We start from the raw sequence: 20,103 nt of genomic DNA on the forward strand, positions 1-20,103 counted from the left end.
GTAATTTTATCATATTTAATTCAATAAACGGCAAAGATGCAACAAAAAGTTAAACATCCCTGCTCCAGACGACCGGTAAATAGGACAGCTCTAGTTTGAGTTATTGGTGTATGCTCTTAGCTCAATGCATAATTAGCTTTTTTGGGTGCAAAACAACTGTAGTTGGATACAATGGAATCCAAAACCGATGAAGACATGTTTGGGTGGATTTGCCAATTATTTCATTTAATTGTAGCAAAGGGCAAAGGCTAACATGGATAGCACTGCTTATCAGTGAACCTTTTGCACGTTGTCTCCCAGGTGTAAAGTTGGCTTTTCTGGTGGAAGGAGGCAAAAAGGGAAAGTCATCACCAGGCAAGTGAAAATTATGATGAACTCAGAGGAGAAACTTCCACCAGAGATAACGTTTGTGAATAAATTGAGTCTTTTGAACCGTACTTTTAAGCAAACAATGAGAATTTTGTTGTGAGTCTTTCCTTTGAGAGACGTTTTTTTTGCACATGTAAGTTTAGTGTCCGCAATTACCCACTCTGCACATGACTGCATGTCAACCGACTGGCAACTGGACTAGAAAAGGATTCAGTTAAAAGAAGCTGAGATCAACTTTTTTTATAAAAAATAAAACTTTTTTCCATAAAAAAATACATCTTAAATTATTTGTTTTATTTGGATTCACTTTTTGGGTTCATTATTCTAAAGGGTAGTAGTTCCAGCATACACATCCCATTTGTAATACTTTTTGTATTCATTAATCCATTATATTATTAGTGTGTTGTTTCTGTATTAAAATGTTCTGTTTTTTTTAAGGGAGGAAAAATTCAAACTACTGATGTTACTGCCAAAGCATGGAAATATGGCACCACCAATGGAATGGCTATTTTGAAATGAATGGCTCCTCAAGATCCGGCTCCCTTCAAAAAGCCATAAAGCCCATCGCTCACTCCCATCAATACTGGTTTACTGCTTGACTGAAAGATCAGAATCAGCACTGCATCCCAGTGAGTTTTATGTTAATTCAGGAGAAATTAAGTTTGTTTGAAACTTTGTGAGTCAAAAAGTAAGAAATTAGGAAAAAGTGAAGTGTTATGGCCAGTAATAGTAATAATTATGGCTTGTAAACATATTAGATTGGCACAATAGCAATGTACTGTAATTATTAACTTAGAAGTTAATATAGGTCACTTACGTAATAAAATCCATCTTCATCTATTTCCCCAAAAACTGTGATGACATCGCCAGCACAGAAGGTCAGTTCAGCCTGTCAGACAAAAGCATCATAAAACGAGTTGAATATTTTTCCCGTGTTTTCCTAGAATCACCACATGCTGTACATTCATAAACCTCACATCTGGTAAAGGCACTAAGCGGTGAGTAAAATGTGAGGCATCATATTAATGGATATCAGTATCACTTTGACTGTGAAAATATCATTTTGGTAATATATCCTAAGTGTGTACATTACTAGTATATTGTAGACACAAAGACAAAAAAATTAAAGGCCTACTGAAACCCACTACTACCGACAACGCAGTCTGAAAGTTTATATATCAATGATGAAATATTAACAGTGCAACACATGCCAATACGGCTTTTTTAACTAAAATGCAATTTTAAATTTTGCGCGAACTATCCTGTTGAAAACGTCAGTATGATGACGCGTGCGCGTGACGTCTCGGAATGTAGCGGGCATTTTTTTCCAGCCCAATCCCAGTTTTAAGTAGTCTTTTTTTAATCGCATAATTACACAGTATTCTGGACATCTGTGTTGCTGAAACTTTTGCAATATTTTCAATTAATAATGGAGACGTCAAAGAAGAACGATGTAGGTGGGAAGCTGTGTATTCCAGTTGCCTTTAGCAACACAAACACAGCCGTTGTTTCCTTGTTTACATTCCCGAAGGTGAAGCTTTTCTATGGAACAGAGCGGTCAAGCGAACATGGTTCCCGACCACATGTCAACCGGCAGGTTTCGGTGAGAAAATTGTGGTAATAAGTCTGCTCTTACCGTAGACATGAGCGGAGCTTGCGTCCTTCCTCGTGCCCCTGTCAAAGAGGCACCTGCGTGGCTTCCCTCAGAGACACTGGCGGTCGCCACACCCTTCCGACATCCAGGTACGACAGTATAATCTCACTACAACACTAGTAACATAAGGGATAAGGGATTTTCCAGAATTATCCTAGTAAATGTGTCTAATAACATCTGAATCGCTCCCACTGCCCTCGTCTTTTTTTTTTTCTCTTGTCCTTCACTCTCATTATCCTCATCCACAAATATTTCATCCTTGCTCAAATTAATGGCGATATTGTCGCTTTCTCGGTCTGAATCGCTCTCTCTGCTGGTGGCCATGATTGTAAACAATGTGAAGATGTGAGGAACTCCACAACCCGTGACGTCACGCGCACATCGTCTGCTACTTACGGTACAGGCAAGGCTTTTTTATTAGCGACCAAAAGTTGCGAACTTTATCGTCGATGTTCTCTACTAAATCCTTTCAGCAAAAATATGGCAATATCGCGAAATGATCAAGTATGACACAGAGAATGGACCTGCTATCCCCGTTTAAATAAGAAAATCTCATTTTAGTAGGCCTTTAAGGAGGGAATATGTTAGCGCAGGTTTGTAATTGTGACCGCCCTGACTCGGACCAAGAGCTTGAAACAGCAACACTGCCCTTAGGACTCCAACAGTTAGGAGGAAATACACACACACACACACACAGACCCTCACTCACCTCATCATCTAATCTGTTTCCGTCATACTGTGTCAGCGGGAGTGCCAATAGAAAGGTGAGAGTAAGTAAACAACAACATGGAAAGTCCTTTTTAAAATGTGTTCAGGTTTCACTGTAACCTCTCTGAAGGCTGATGGACTACAGATAATACAAAGTTTATTTTTTCACAAATCCATCTTGTCGGTCTTCGGACAAATACCAATGGTATGGTGAGACAAATGAAGGGGACCGATTTAAGGCGCATTTACACAAGTGCATGTGACACAATGTTGGCTCCATAGTGGTACTCTCCGGATATGCGTCATGGCAGCTTTAAGAGGAAAGAAAAAACAAGGAATTGTATATCCTCAGATCAGCCTCAGTGGTACCTCAATTTAAGAATGTTTTTAGATAAGAGCTGTCTTTTGGTTAATTGTTATGCTTTAAGTTACAAGCAAACATTTGAGTTCCAAACATCCCTGCCGTTAGTTGGTCTCGCAAACGTCACAGTGAACCTCTTATGATCTGGTCTTACTCGCCAGCATTAGCTTATAGCTTGAGATTAACATCTTTGTGTTTCCCAGTATGAGAAGGACGAAAGTGAGTGAGGGACCAGCATAGAAGAAGTGGATGATATTCATTGAATTAAAGAAATCATCCAGGAAATGACACCACTTACCAACTTGCTGAAGCAATTTCAGCGTATCGCTGCTAGTTTTCTCCAATCTAATGCCAGCCAATAATGTTAAAATAGCTACACAGTGTACATTTATCCTTGAAATCATGAAAAGGCTGCTGATGGTGTGTTTGACAGAGAAGCAGTTGGAAAGAGATACCATTTGTAGAAGTACACTCTCAAAGGGAAATGCTATACATGATCATATTACTACTACTGTACTTAGTAGTTCATTTGAGTATATTGTTTTATATAATAATTGTTATCCAAAGATTTGTTTTTATTTTCAAATGGGATGTTACATGTTAAAATTGTGCGGTTTTGGGGGTGCCAAGCACCAATGAAATTTCAATTAAGTTTTTAAATTGAAGGCGTTCATTTTAGATACAATTGTTTTGAGCTGAGAGCTTTGTCACATAACCCATTAAGCTTGTAAGTTGAGGTACTATTCTTCATTGTAAGCATACTATTAGTGTTTCACAAACTGCACATTTTGGACAAATAGATTTGACGAGAAATGACCTCGGTCATAAACACTTTGTGATAAAAACGATGGAGTAAGGGGAATCAGTTGCCAACTAAAATTAGCACCTAATCAGACCTCTATAGATATTTGATTTCAAAAGCGACTTGCGACAAAACCAGTGAGACTTTCAGTGATTATGGAAAATCAGAATTACAGCGTCATGCCTCTCCCACCCCATATGCCATCAACACCACAAATGGATTTCAGTCCTATTTCCCAGATGGACTTGTGAAAATGTAATTAAAAAATTTTCTGTAGTGTAAATTTTACCTGCCAAATTAATTTATCTCATCACAATAACGTATATTGACAATTGAGACATACTAAAAAAAAATAAAATCTGAACTTTATTTGTAATACTTGAGTTGCTATATATTTAATTTCAAATACAGTAGATCCCCACATATTCACAATTCAGCATTCGTACACGCCAAAATTCAGATATCTGATCAAAAAATTATATACACAATTTTGTATTGTAATTGTATTCTATAAATTGAATTTTTAAAAATTGATTTCCACATAAAACATGACATTTACTTTAAGTCAGTAATAATGTAATGACACGACAGTAAAGCCTAAAATAGACTTAGTATTACAGAATGCATGTACAACATGAAGCCGGTGCAAGATGGCGGCGCCCCCTGTGCTTGGCAATTTAATCCAATCTAATAATTACAACAGTCAGTTTTAGTACAAATGTTGATCCAAAATCTGAAGGGAACGTCAGGAGGGTTTTGAGTGCGAGGACTGATCCAGTCTACTGTGACGCATTATTGCAGCAGCATAATTGAAATTTTACCAGAATTTTTTAATGGGTGTTTCAATTACCCACATTTTTTGTTTGTGGGTAATGTCTAAACTTAACCCTCGAGAATAGCGGGGATCTACTGTATTTGTATACATATAATACTAGTCAACTTCACATTCATATATGAGAGCAACATTTACAATCTCCAAGTCAGTGCAAATGTGTCAAATGTCCGTAAGTCAGGCTAATGGTAATGAGAATGTTTTAAGTGGATTGAAAGTATAATATTTTAGAGTGTAGGTGGACAGTACCTGTATGTCAATGTTGGGGGAACTCTCTCTTGGGTCGTAGTCATAAAGGGCCACCATTCTGCGCGTTGACATTGGATGCTGACGTCCACTCCGCCTGTTCCTCTCTTTACGTGGGAAAGTTGTTTGTTTTTTTAGGGTTAAGACGCAATGTTCAGCATGTTTAAAAAGTACTTTATGTATGACGAGTGATACAATAATACAAAAAGCAATCATTAACACATGGGTTAAAATATAGAACATGTCCATGCATGTTCTCATTCATCCAGGTCATTGTCATCTTAGGGCATTGAATCGATTGCAACTGGACTGTTTGGTTTGTCTTAGATGACATTTCAGCTCTGATCTGAGTAGGCTTCATCAGTTCCTGCTCGTAGACTTAGATTGGTCAGATCTGAAACTAGTGTGACATTTCAAACCCCCGTTCTAGATCTGACCAATCTAAATATGAGCACAGACTTATGAAGCCCACTTGTAGAACTGAAACGATTCCTCAAGTAACTAGAGTAATTCGATTACAAAATATATTCGAATTAATTTTCGCTGCCTTGAGGCGTTGTTAAAAATATATATATTTTTTTATTTATTTATTTGCACCTGGGGATAGGTTGATTGGCAACACTAAATTGGCCCTAGTGTGTTAATATGAGTGTGAATCTTGGCTATCTGTGTTGTCCCTGCGATGAGGTGGCGACTTGTCCAGGGTGCACTCTGCTTTCCGCCCGATTGTAGCTGAAATAGGCTCCAGCGCCCCCTGCGACCCAAGGGAATAAGCAGTAGAAAATGGATGGATTTTTTTTTAAGGCCTTTTGCGTCGTTTAGTAGTCAACGCTCACGTTTTGGCCTCTTGTGCACACGCAGACGCCTATTTTTTGTCTTTTAAAAACGCAAACCCTGGCCAAAGTGTAGAGATCCAGTACTCATCACGGCACAAACGGAGACTTGTGATGACGTCACGGTTGTACGCTGTCATTTCCAAACTCAACAACACTGCCTGGCTGTCTTTAAACACAGTATACGATAACTTACTGTATGTTTGAACGTAAACATGCTGCTATTTTCACTCGACATTAATTAAAAAAAAGACACATAAAAATGGGCTTTTTGGCACAAATGACAATCAGCGGTTTTGGATATGGTCGCTCTCAAACCTCTCCAGCCGATGGAACAACTTTGACAAGCAAGACTTTTTGCTGTGTGTCATAAAAAAAGATTCAACATTATTTTATGATTTTAGTCCTTGTTTAACGACACATTTTGAAGTTAACTTGCGTGTCTTGGTTCCATGAGCCGGGCGCGACCCTGCTCCTGCATAAAAAGCCACCAAGCAACTAAAAAAAAATCATGACGTAGCGTCGTCATTGTATTGTGTACTAATGTTAAGGACAATACACACCACCTTACACATGTACCATATCACTATCCATGATTAAATGCTTTTTAATTCCATGGGAGTTTTGCAGCGGCACAAGCACGTCTGTGTGGTTTGTATAGGCACTTAAAACATGCAAAAGGGTTTCCTTGGCTCATTAGTGCGTGCTGATTTTAGAAATAATGTACACTTCACTGCTCATGTAAAACATCACCATGTTGCTGAACATGTTATAATTCTATGAGTGTTGGGTCTCAGCAGCACAGGCGTGCATTCGCTCTTTAATAAGGTTCCCAGGATTCCATGTACGTGCAGGTAGGTTTTAAAGATAATGTACATGCCATTGTACATGTAAAATATATCAAAATAGACAGAGGTGTATGCCGCAGTCAGCTTTTGCTGCTTTTTTCAGGCTTCTAATTGGACAAAATGTGCATGACAGCAGGTGTATGTGCTTGTGTGTAGACATATACAGTTTTGAAACTGCACTTGTGTGGATGGAGATTGTTTTAACCCCAAATATGTGTTTTTGAAACTCTGCGTTCCTGTGGACATGGCCTTAAGGTCAATATCAAATCCACTTTTTATGTTTAATATAATGAAACCTGTTCTTCTTTTATTTTTGATACTAATAATATAGTTTTATTTTAACTTTCTATATTAATTTTAAACACATTTTATATATATGTTTTCATCTCAAACATGTTATGATGGCAAAATGAACTTTATTATTTGGCATGCAAAGAATGCAATTGCATTCTTAAAATGTAAAACTGTTGTCATTATTTAGTGGTTTGTCTTTTTATATTCATGTATTGTTGGCAGGTTGAAAACAGCTCAGTGGATTTGCGTGGAGAAACCACCATTTAAACTGCACCGTATAATCATCAAAAACGCACGAGAGGCAAGAACTTCGTTTATGTGGTCACTGTCTGTTTTTATTAGCACACGCAAGTGGGCACAATCAACCAAAGACACATTTCAGCTGTGCGTGTCAGCCTTCAATAATAAACAGGTGTTTAGGAAATAAAAAACAATTAGGCCAAACTCAATAATTGAGGACACATCCGGCTGCACAAAATAATATCAATCTATTTTATAAAGTCAAAATACAAATAAGGCAAAAGGAGAAGTATCCCACACTTGTTTTGTAAATTACATTTTTACAGCCGATGTAGGCATCTACATTAACAGTATAATTTGCCTGAGAAGCTGGACAGGACAAATATATATTTAAAATATATATATTTTTTTCTGTGATGAGGTGGCGACTTGTCCAAGGTGTACACCGCCTTTTGCCCGATTGTAGCTGAGATAGGCACCAGCGCGACGCCAAACGGAATAAGCGGTAGAAAATGGATGGATGGATATATATATATATTTTTTTGTTCTAAAGTAAAAATATGATTTTTTTTTTCAATTACTCGATTAGTTTGATAGGGATATTCGATAGAATACTCTATTCCTAAACTATTTGATAGCTGCAGCTCTACCTACTTGAATGAGAGGTAAAACATCCTCTAAGTCTAACCAAACAGTTCAGTTGCCATCGATTGAATGCCCTGAAGTAATATAGAACATACAGTGGAACCTCCAAAGTTGAATCTTCCCACACAATTTGTCGGATGTCATTACCTAAAAGCTACAATAAGTTTTTTTTTTGTTTTTTTTATACAGTTCATGCACATTTTTGGTGGTGAAAGGGTGGGAAAGGATAACAGTTTGTATAGGGATATATATCGTTAGGATTTTATCAGTACAATACTGATATTCGTTATCAATACTGGTATTCATTGATACTCTTATCGGTACCATATGTAATTTGTGTAAAGAAAGACACTTTTTTTGACCTAACGGTTTTAAACAAGTCAACTATGTTTGCAGTGCAAGGTGCATTGCAGTTATGTCATATTGTGAAGATCATACAGATCCATCATTGTGTTTATATTCATTACAGTTACACTCAGCTGGGAATATTGATGTAGGCAGAGCACAGACCTGTGAAATTGTGAAATAGCATATTAGATGTGTGTGCAATTATGCAAGGTGTTTGATGCCACGCAAGCGCGGAGCAATTTGAGTGACGTCAGCCGGCGAAAAGAGACCTGTCAATGGATGCTATTTTGAAGTCTAGAAAGTCCTGAAGTCTATCAAAATTTAAAAAAGTTAACATAATGAAAACAAAAAAAAAACATACAAACCTTACAACCACAACTATGGTTCAAACCCCAGATTTGAATATGTTTGGGGTGAAATACAGAATATGGGGTGAAATATACGAATATATTGTTATTCAATAATTTACATTTTAATGTGCGTCTTCATGCAAAGTCTTAAGAGTTTTGGAAATGTAATTTCTGCTTTTGAAATGAGCTGAGAAAAAGTGTAATCCACTGAAACAAATCAGGCCATCGAATATTTGAATTTAACTTAAAAGATGTTCCACTGTTTGACACAACTTTCAGAAGTTGTTTATAAAGGGGGAAAGTAAAAACAAATTATAAGGTTACAGGATACAGACCTCGCTTCGACTTTCTCGACCGGCGGTTTATTACCCGTCCGTCTTTGAAACGGTCGCAGTTCACTTCATAGGAGGGCAGAACGTCAGACATGGGTGTGGAGAGCAAAGAAAAGAGAAATAAGTTGGCAGTAAAGACAAATAGATACTTTACTAGTCCAAAAATGATTTTCGTGTCAGATTTTTCCTCACCTAACTTCTCCACAGGAGTGTTTAGCGGCAGGAAGCCTTGTTTAAGGAGTTGACCCATCATGTTGTCATCCTCCGTTTGGATCTCAGAGACCATGTTGCAAGGGATCACACCCACACGATCTCGAATTTCTGCCCTGTAGAAGCCATCCGTATCTTTATTTCCAAACACCTAAAGGAACGACGAGCACATGTTAGCCAAGACCACCCCTAACAACTCTAATACAAGCAAAAATGTAAACTCAGGTCCAAAAGTATTTGAACAGAGATTTTCTTCATACACCACCAGCATGGATTTTAAATAAAATATATATCTAGGAATAACATCTAGTAGCCACTTTTTAACATGGATATCCCACCAAGTAGTCGCATCACTGCCAGCAGACTCAGCGGGGGCGTTTATGACGCAAGTGTGTGTTTACATAGCGACGCATCTCGCAATCTGATTATCAGATGAGTGACTACAAATGCCAGCATCTAGTGTGTGTCTTCTAAAAAGTTAAATTAAAGTACCAATGATTGTCATTGTACTTGTAAATACGCAATATACTTTTTACTTTTACTTGAGTAGTTTGGGAAGAAAAAACGTCACTTTTACTCATTTACATTGAGTTTCATTCCGATCATGATCAATTTATATATATATATATATATATATATGTATCATACATTTACATTTTGTGAAATTACAGCTTCCAAATATAATTAATTTGACTTGTTCGAGAGACTTTTTCCAGCTTAAGCACTGGTGATGTTTAACTGCATTTCACCAATCAAACGGATTCTGGCAGTCACATGGCCAGGTAACACGCTTTAAAAAGTGACATGACTGTGTGCAACCTACAATCAGAGTTAAGGCTCTTTAATATTTACTTAACAAAATATGAAAAATAATATTTATGCGCTGTCATGTGTCAGTAAATATTTTCACAATTCATTCTACAAGAATTCAACTTCCAATTAAAAAAACAATTTGCGATACGTTATAGATGTTTTAGCTGCACACGCGCTAACAATACCTCCGTTATATCTGCATAAATGATGGTAAAATGCGCATGTTTTGTGGTCTCTCTCGTGCACACACAGCAACAACAGTTGTAGTGCAAGAATCATCAAAAAATTGCGACTGAATTAGAAGTTACTCTGTAATTGAGTAGTTTTATCACTGAATACTTACTCTAAAGCAGTGGTTCTTAACCTGGGTTCGATCGAACCCTAAGGGTTAGGTGAGTCGGCCTCAGGGGTTCGGCAGAGGTCAAAAAACATCCGACTCATCGTCTCAATAAAAACTTCTCCCTATCGGCGTATTACGGATACGGCAACAGCAGAAGTCACACTGATTTGAAGGTTTATAATTTGTTGTGATTTTATGCAGTCTTGTGTGAGTTAAGTGTTTGTTTTGTTCTTTGAACAAGGTTATTTTCATGCACGGTTCATTTTGTGCACCTGTAAAAAAAAACATGGTAACCTTTTAGTATGGGGGACATATTCACCATTAAATAGTTGCTTATTAACATGCAAATTAGTAACATATTGGCTCTTAACTAGTACTTATTAATGCCTTATTCGGCGTGGCCTCATTATAATCCTAACCAAATAACTCCATATTAAGTCTTTGTTACTTAGAATATGTTCCCCTAGTGACCAAAAACCTCTAAATTAAGTCTTTGTTACTTAGAATTTGTTCTCCATACTAAAGTGTCACCAAAAACATAAAACTTCGTCTTGAATTTAAAACAAAACAAAAAACATTTTTCACTAAGAAGGGTTCGATGAATGCGCATATGAAACTAATGGGGTTTGGTACCTCCAACAAGGTTAAGAACCACTGCTCTAAATTAAAAACTAGTCATCCAAATAATTAAATCATTACTCCAAAAGCAGCGATTCTCAAACTGGTACAGGTACTACTTGTGGTAGGCAAGCTCTATTTAGTGGTACACCAAAGAATCACTAATTAAATATTTAAAAAGTGTTAGCGTTCAAACTGTGTGTAATGTTACAGTGGCCACACTATACTTACATACCTGCCTTGTTTTTCATGAATACTTAAGCCTACTTTTATTTTATTTTAATGATGGTCATCATTAGGTGTTTTCCGAAGGTATACTTGGTAAAAAGACTGAGAATCACTGCTCCCAAGTAACAATACTCCAAACCACAATTTTTGGTTACCTGCTTCTGAACTGAAGAACAAGCTCATGATCTGAGGCTTGGTACATCTTACCAATTTGGTTATATTTACAATTATGTTACTTTGTTCAAAAATGTTTGAGTTGTAGCGATTTTGGGTGTCTTGAGGACCTGAAGCAGGATTTTTCATTTAAGCCTGTGTTTGAGGGCCCTCTAGTGGCCCTAAGCAGGTACTAAGTATAAGGACAAATGCTTAAAATGTCTGTAATTCCTAAATGGTAAAAAACATTGCTTGTTTTACGACAAATCCAATGTAGTAGTGTAAAATTATGTTTAAGGGCAATAAAGTAGAAGTTGATGGTATTATATCAGTCACACCTTGATGATCTGGCCCTCCTTAAAAGGCAGCTCCTCATCAGCAGCGTCCGGGTTGGGAGACATGGACAGGGGGTCGTAGTCAAAAAGGGCCACAAACACGCGAGTCATCTCCTCTGGCTCCGATTCCTCAAAGTAATCCGACGAGCGTCGTCCTCGCCCGTGCCTGCGTCCGCCATAGCTGTCTGAAACAGAGAGGAGGCCTCTGCTGCTACTACCAGCCTTAAACAGCCACGCTGGCTGTAGAGGCAATGAGAGCAGAAGATGTCTGTTTGTTAGAGCTGACAGGGGGAGTGGGCGGTGACATGCGTGTGTGAATAAAGAGCCAAACGCTATTAGACTCACAATTTGGAATCGAACAATGTTGGACAATAGCGTTATCATTTGGTTCTTTGTTCACGCATGCTTAGCTGTGGGAATGACTTCACAGAACAACACGTCACGCAGCTGCAGCTTCAGGGTGATAGGAAAAGCCAACAAAATGCGGTATGAAGAGAAAACAAGAAGCACAGCACGATAGTTCATTGCTGTTCCACTGCCTTATCTCCCTGAGGCCCAGTCAAAAGCATGCCTTCCTGGGTTGGGAAATAATGAGACCAGCATTCCTACATCAAATGTGGGTCATGTCATGCCAGTGTGCCATGTCTGCAAACAATAAGAAGCTAAAAGGGCAACAGGCACCCGTTCCAGAAGGAGAAGAAACATGAAATACCTCAGTGATAGATATCAGAGACAGTGGGGGGTGAACCTGATATTCCTCATGCTTTTCATGGATCACCATGTTAAATGTTTGATTGACAGAATAGTAAATCAGTCTGATATATGGCGGCCATTTAATGAAATGCCTTTTGGACGATGCAAAAAAATGCTAGATGGCAGCAGAGTTAATGAGTGACTGGCTCTTCACAACAACGCATGAACACCCTAACTGGTTGGGGAGTGTTTCTCTATGAATACAGTGGAATCTCCAAAGTCAAATGCTGTAAAATAGTGGTACACAACGTCAGCACTTGAACCGCTTTCACCAAAGATGACCAGAATTTCCCTTGTTCTTTTTAAAATGTATTATTTTCACATGCTGACACATGCGTTGTAAGTCTGTTATGAAAGGTAATCTAAAATGTTCTTTTTTGTACTTTTCACCAATAATTGTGTGACACCCCTCCATCCTCTTTCTACTGCTTGTCCCTTTTGGGGTCGTGGGGGGTGTTGTAGCCCAGCTCAGCGGCATTTGGGCAGAAGGCGGTATACACCCTAGACAAGTCACCACCTCATTGAAGGGTCAACACGAATAGACAGATATTTACACACTAGGGCTAATTTATTGTTGCCAATCAACCTATCCACAGGTGCATGTCTTTGGAGGTGTGAGGAAGCCCGAGTACCCGGAGGGAACCTGTGCCATTTCAGTTTAAAATATGATTAACTTATTTTTTCTACTCTTATGAAATGATTAAAGGTAAACAAATAAATAAAAAGGTTTATGGCCACTTCGCAGTCATGGAAGCCCTCAAAGTCCCGATTTATGATATGAATCAATTCCCCCTGGGATTTTGCAATGTTGCAAATTGGAGAAAATTCAACCAATGTCTACGATTTCTAGCAACTTTGCCCAATCCTTGCGGTTCCCCTGCCAATCATTGATATTTGACCAATCAAATGTGTCCTAACAGCACTCACACGCAACGCAACTTTCGGACCGAACAAGTTTCTTTCTGCATCACCGAGGGCAATTTGTTGAAACTTTTTGAAAATGCTGCAGCAAAATCAGGCATTTTAATACGCAGTAATCACAAACAAAAGCCCTCAAAATCTTGGTGGGACTGATAGTTACACAATTGCCACTTCATTTGATTATTACCATTGTTTACCAACAACTATTCTAGTTCACCTGGTGTAGAATTTTATTTGAAAAGCTTACAATGGCATTTTTGTATCAGATCAAGATTTCTTATTAACTCAAGAACTGCATGTATTACATATTTTGCATGAAATACATTTGACAGATGAGCTGCTTTATTGACCCGCATTATTTCCAAGCCAAGCCTTGTTTGACACCTCTGGCGTATTATGGTAGTAATGATTATTTGTTACAATTATAAACTACACTAAATATTTTAGATGAAAACGAAGCAGATGAATTGTCAGACTGTATAGGTTCCACTGTAAAGTAAAAATAGCCCATGCAAAATTAAGAGTGAAAAAGAGAAAACTGGTACCAAAAAAAGAAAGGGAGGAGATTAATAGACATAGGGGACAAGACTGAAAAGCAGGGTGAGCTGAAGCCATTTTTAACACCAAGCACTACAGTTCAGTTTAATGTGTCATGGTGCGTTTGAAACAGTAATTTGACTTGACACAGCATTTAAACATGCACTGTCAACCAATCAAAGGACACTCAAATCACAGATAATCTCTGGAGAGGTACCAATCTGGAAAATGTGCTAGCTATTTGAAGTCAAGACCCGGGGTGAGCCATTCTTCTATGCATCGTTTGTGGCGTTCTGCGTTGCCGACTTGTCTAGTTGGAAGAAGATCCTCCTATGACCTTACGTTGGCTTCTTGATAAACTGGACTCTTACAATATTTATTGTAACTGTACCCACTCGTCATCCATTGCAACTGGTCACCCTTCCCAAATACCGTGCGCAACCCGAGGGTCCCTGGTTCAATCCCCACCTAGTACCAACCTCGTCACGTCCGTTGTGTCCTGAGCAAGACACTTCACCCTTGCTCCTGATGGGTGCTGGTTAGCGCCTTGCATGGCAGCTCCCTCCATCAGTGTGTGAATGGGTAAATGTGGAAGTAGTGTCAAAGCGCTTTGAGTACCTTGAAGGTAGAAAGGCGCTATACAAGTACAACCCATTTATCATTTATCTTCTGTTTCCCAACTTGGGCTTTTGAAGGTTTTCCCTGCATAGATGTGGGTTCAGATCAGGGGATTTATTTGCGGTATGTGAAGATTTTTTAGGCACTTGTGAGTAAGGGTTACATAAACAAATTGTGATTAATTGATTGACAGCACTTTGTCAGATTTTTGGGACAAAACAAGCACCAAATATTTCTTAATGCATTAAACTGAACTGGCTTTACATGGTATTGGAAATAGTGAAGGGTGAACAGGGGGAGTTTGTAGTGGTTTCAGGAGTAAATACAGGTAAGGGTCTTCATACTCCAGTAATGGGAAAAGTGAAGTGGGTCAATCTTATCGTTCCCTATCTGGTTAAATCAATTTGTCTAAATTAGACTGATCATTCAGCTAACTATCCGGCAGAGAACACAGACGGTCATGATAGCACTGTGGGCCTTTTTTTTCTGGCATGTCAAGTTGAACTGGTCATCTTGGAGAAAAGCTGCACCACATACCATATTGATCCTCTGAGGACATAGACGGCCATATCCTTCGCCGAGCTACACTGCCATAGTAAACATCCGCCTTGACGGGGGAGAGGTTCCCCTCACTCCCCTCACTGTTACTGTCCATGGTGATCTCTACAGAAGACAACGTTATGGTCAGAGATTCCCCATACGCTCACAAACACACACACACACGGCTCCTTCAATCATCACTCAATCATGCTGGGACAGTAGGATGATGCAGTTGGTAACAGGACTCACTCTCCTTGAGTTATGTAAAACATTGCTTACACGAGTAGGACGTGTAAACCGTTTGACCAACTGTAAATGCAGGCTTAGGGGGTGTAACTTTCCTGCAAAACCGCACATGAATCATTGGTAGCTCCGATTCGTGACGATGGACATTTACAAGGTGTGCAGACACCCAACATAAAGAGGTTAGGAGGTGGGTCAAGCGCTATGGAAGCGATGTACAGCTCGGCTCACATGGGGCAGGGAGACACATGGTATTGATCGCAACAGACATCAGTAGCCCTCTAGGCGTAGGTGAGACGTCTCCTCATGTGGCGACCTCACTAACCAATGGATGGGATGGGCCGTCGCTGAGGGGGTGTGCCTATGTGAACCGACCTCCGCCCCGAGTGGTCCAGATGATCAGCATTTCCATGTGATGGCGAGTTTCCAATGATCTTTAGAGTAAGAAAAGACAAACTGTTAAAAAAAAAAGTTATTAACAATGTAAGAATTCAAAACAAAAAAGAATATCCCCCCAATTCTGTTAAAATAACTGAAAAGCCATAAGAGCAAATGTTTGTTTACATTTGTCCTTAGAAAGGCTAAATGATAAAAAACAAAGCAATAACAAAACTAATCAAATCAATCCCCGACACAGCACCATGGATTGGGGTTAGTAGAGCCGCATGTTCAGCTAAAGACCATTTGTTTGGTTTGCTTTGTTCTGTGCATGTCAACTCCATGAGAAGACACAAAATAGAAGAGAATATATATCAGTAAAAAAAAAAAAGATGTTGCAGAAACGGACTGAAGTTGTAGTTCAGCTGGAGTATCACTGCAACATCTATCAATACATGACAATTATTTTTGTGTGTGAGGTGTTAATATAGAGGGATTTAATCACTGCAACATCTATCAATACATGACACAATTATTTTTGTGTGTGAGGTGTTAATATAGAGGGATTTAATTAGTAACTGCAGGAGGGGAAGGAATAATGCATGCGGAGTAATATGAGGCATGTGATGCTCCGAGCACATGGCGCTGGTGCAACCATAACACGTCATGGAATACTCTGCATTTTATTGATCGCAACTGAACTGTTTAGTTTGCCCTAAAAGAGCTTTCATTCCAGCAGGCTTCATCAGTTCATGCTTTTAGACTTCGGCTGATCAGATCCAGTTCATACAGTAGTTTTGTCCGTGAAAAAGATCTGAACAAGTCCTAGGACTAGTTTTATCATCGTACTTGATTTGACCAATCTAAGACTTAGTCCTAGTTTTAGGATGGATGGTGTTCAGATGTAATTCTGGGACTAGTTTTGTTCCACGAGTTGACTTGGATTGGTCAGGTCTAGCCCGAAGACTAGTTTTTTTCTTACAATCTTAAGATTGGTAATTTTTAGTCGGAGAACTGGACATGGATTGGTCAGACCTATATTTTTTCTCATAGACATAGATTGGTCAGATTTAGTCCTAAAACGAGACTTGGATTGGCCAGGTCTAGTCCTACAACTAGTTTTGCTTATAGACTTAGATTGGATAGAAAAGTCATTGGACTAGCTTTTTCCTAGGGCTAGTTTTGTACTAGGAATTGTTCTTAACTAGTCTTGGATTGGTCAGTACTAGTTTTGCTCAGTCTTAAATTGGCTATAACTCGTTCAAAGACAATTGTTGTCATAGGACTAGGTCTGACCAAGTCATAGGACTAGTTTTATTATAGTACTAGGAATAGTTTTATCCTAGTGCTTGACTTAATCTAGTCCTGGTGCTAGTTTTTTCTTAAACAGACAAAGCCTGCTCAGATGAGAGATGTAATGTCTTCTCAGACAAAGTGAAAAGTCCAGTTGTGTTTGATAGAATGCCCTGAGAATAAAATGACCTGCATGAATGAAAAAAATCCTTTGACAAGTCATACAATAAGACTTGTGCAGCCAGCAGGTGGAAATGCAAGATTTTAAAACACAAGCCTTGCTAGTGGTGTTCTTAAAATAGGACAAGTCTCCCGAAAGACATGACAAGTCAGAACCTTTTAAAATGGCCTTTAGGTAAATTAAAATTTGGCTGTACAAAAAAGAAACAACCTGTCAGTCACAGAACAAGCAAAGTAACTTACAAAAAAAAGACATCAAATTAGACCGACCATGACACGTGATCACAAAAACAAACAAACTGAAAAGAAGGAGGGGATATAAATGAAGGAAAAACAATGGCATTGAGAAAACAAAAATGGCTGCAGCTTGCTGATTGTGAAGTACAGCAGAAAGCGTGGGTCACACACCAGCGACTGGTCCCAGTGGAGCCTGGACAAAGAGTGGGTTCTAGCCTCCCTGTGAGGACCGTAATAGCCCCTTTCCAGATCGTTCAGTCTGCCCTCACTCAGGCCCCCCTCTCGGGAGTAGTTCCGTGGCCCAAAGTGTTCTCGGTTTCTAAAGTCACCTGTGTGGACTGACTTAATCGAGGTCATTGGAACGTCAGCAAACTCCTCCTCCACGCTACATTGGCGTGTCAGAGTTCTCTTACGGCCCATGGCCAGAGCTCGCCTTTCTACGGGTCCTTCACAGTGGATGACTCGCACAGGGCCCCGCGTGGGCGCTCCATAGGTGTAGTACCCTCGATGACCCCTGCCCAGAGAGCTTTCTTCCTCACTGCCACAGTCTAAACCACTGTCAGGACTCTTGGTGTTCTGGCGGTTGGGTCGTCCCAGGATACGATCCTCCGCGGTGTAGCAGTAGCGGAGGTCGGCGAAGCGAGGCGATGAGCGCTGGCGTTGCAAGTGGCGAAGGCTTTTGCTGGCGGTTACGGGGTTGTGCTTGCGACCGTCATGGAGGTACGGCCTCCGCTGTGTGCGCGACATTCCCGGCCGACCTCCGTCCTCGAAGCGCAGAGGCTGGCCCATGTTGTCCACAGCCTCTGACTCCTCCTCCACCTCGGGGATGCTGTGGAGCCGCTTGCTCCGCAGCGACTTGTGCTTCACTACCTCCCTCTGGAGGTCCCAGCAGTCCCTTTCTTCAGCTAGGTCCTGCCGCTTGTAGTAGGCCTCCATGAGGCAAGGATCCACGTGATTTCACAGTTCAGTGGACATGGTTTAGTGTTTTGGAAGGGGAGTTGACGCGTTTTGGAAGGTTTTAACACAGGCAGGAAACAACACATTGTGTGAATAGATAAAATGGGAGGGAAAGAAAAAATAAAGACATGATTAGTTATTTCTGGCAATGTAGCAATACATGCAGTCTCATTCCATGAAGAGGAAATGGCATGCTCTCGACAGGAATCTGGATGAATGGATTACAAGCGGACCAACTGGTGTGGACACAAAGGTTAATGAAGGACAAAGGGAATGTTCAGGGAAAAGGAAAAAAATTAAATTGGTGAAACAACACAAAAGCTTGACAGGAAATCAATATGTCTTTAAAAGATGGGACCTATACCTTACACACACTGATGGTACATTCGCAACGTTATACAAACATTACACTGAAAACAGGCAACAGTACACTACCTCACCCTTGTGAAATTGTAATTGGTATTGTTGTGTACATACAAGAAGGGGGTAGGTCATCCGCAACAGTTTGATAAAAGTACAGTAGTACCTCAACAAACGAGCTTAATTGGTTTCATAATGGAGCTCCCTAATCAAAACACCTACATCTGAAAACGTCCCCCACTAAAATACATTTAAATCCATTTAATCGGTGTTTGACCCCCCAAAACAGCACAATATTATGTAAAACAACTTTAAAAAAGAAAAAACATATACTTTTAAATACAATATATTGTATGAAAACAATACTATAGAATTTATTGCAAACAACTACAGTAGATTTATGAAGTAAAGTACCGTATTTTCCGCACTATAAGCCGCACCTAAAAACCTAAAATTTTCTCAAAAGCTGACAGTGCGCCTTATAATCCGGTGCGCCTTATATATGGACCAATATTGACCCACAGGTCTCACAACTACGGTAAGCAGCCGACGATTTCATTTTCCCCCTTAGGACAAGAAGCGTGCGGTGCATGCTGGGATATATGACTGCGCCAGGTGTGCCGTTTTCATTTCCATTTGTGTGTTTAAATGTAAAGACCCCAAAATGGCTCCTATTGAGAGACATGATTTCAGGAAAGCGGGAATTGGCACTGAACTGCTAGACAACAGCAGCGACACTGACTCCATTCACAACGTCTCGAAATAGTGCAAAGCAATAACAATATATTAATAACTCAACGTTGCTCAAACGTTAATGTCACACAACACACAAAATAAACATGTAAAGCTCACTTTATTAAGTTATTCCTCATCCACGAATCCCTCGAATTCTTCTTCATGCCACAAGAGGTCTCGCAACTACGGTAATCAGCCGTCTACCTTATTTTCCCCCCGTGGAAGAAGAAGCGCGCGGTGCATGCTGGGATATATGACTGCGGGAGGCGTGCTGTTTCTGTGTGTTTATGTAAAAACCCCAAAATGGTTCCTATTAAGAGACACGCTTACGACACAGAGTTTAAACTCAAGGCGATCAGTCACGCAGTAGAACAGTGGTTCTCAAATGGGGGTACGCGTACCCCTGGGGGTACTCGAAGGTACGTCAAGGGGTACGTGAGATTTTTTTTTTTTTATATTCTATAAATAGCCACAATTCAAAAATCCTTTATAAATATACTTATTGAATATTACTTCAACAAAATATGAATGCAAGTTCATAAACTGTGAGAAAAAAAAATACAACAATGCAATATTCAGTGTTGACAGCTGGATTTTTTGTTGACATCTTCCATAAATATTGATGTTAAAGATTTCTTTTTTTGTGAAGAAATGTTTTGAATTTAGTTCATGAATCCAGATGGATCTCTATTACAATCCCCAAAGAGGAAACTTCAAGTTGATGATTACTTCTGTGTCGAAATCTTTATAATTGAATCACTTCTTTATTTTTCAACAAGTTTTTATTTATTT

At 39.4% G+C, this 20,103-nt stretch overlaps 1 protein-coding gene across 20 annotated transcripts in view; it reads right to left on the reverse strand.

Annotated features, from left to right (window-relative positions):
* rimbp2b (RIMS binding protein 2b) overlaps positions 1-20,103 on the reverse strand; it is a 329,543-nt gene that overhangs the window by 6,218 nt on the left and 303,222 nt on the right. For 12 of the 20 annotated variants that reach the window (XR_009807576.1, XR_009807577.1, XM_061906907.1 and 9 more), the window contains 9 exons: positions 17,431-18,189; positions 15,497-15,605; positions 14,926-15,051; positions 11,563-11,744; positions 9,055-9,223; positions 8,866-8,928; positions 4,976-5,079; positions 2,733-2,759; positions 1,187-1,258 (listed from right to left, as the gene is read on the reverse strand). Coding sequence is in view for 18 of the 20 variants with exons in the window: in XM_061906907.1 (XP_061762891.1) it covers positions 1,187-1,258; positions 2,733-2,759; positions 4,976-5,079; positions 8,866-8,928; positions 9,055-9,223; positions 11,563-11,744; positions 14,926-15,051; positions 15,497-15,605; positions 17,431-18,189 (1,611 nt within the window). In the remaining 2 variants the exon portion in view is untranslated. Of the gene's footprint in view, positions 1-1,186; positions 1,259-2,732; positions 2,760-4,975; positions 5,080-8,865; positions 8,929-9,054; positions 9,224-11,562; positions 11,800-14,925; positions 15,052-15,496; positions 15,606-17,430; positions 18,190-20,103 lie in introns of those variants that run through there. The other 8 variants (XM_061906899.1, XM_061906906.1, XM_061906904.1 and 5 more) reach the window with 7 other exon arrangements.

Source organism: Nerophis ophidion, linkage group LG07, assembly GCF_033978795.1.
Source record: "Nerophis ophidion isolate RoL-2023_Sa linkage group LG07, RoL_Noph_v1.0, whole genome shotgun sequence".
NCBI lineage: Eukaryota > Metazoa > Chordata > Actinopteri > Syngnathiformes > Syngnathidae > Nerophis > Nerophis ophidion.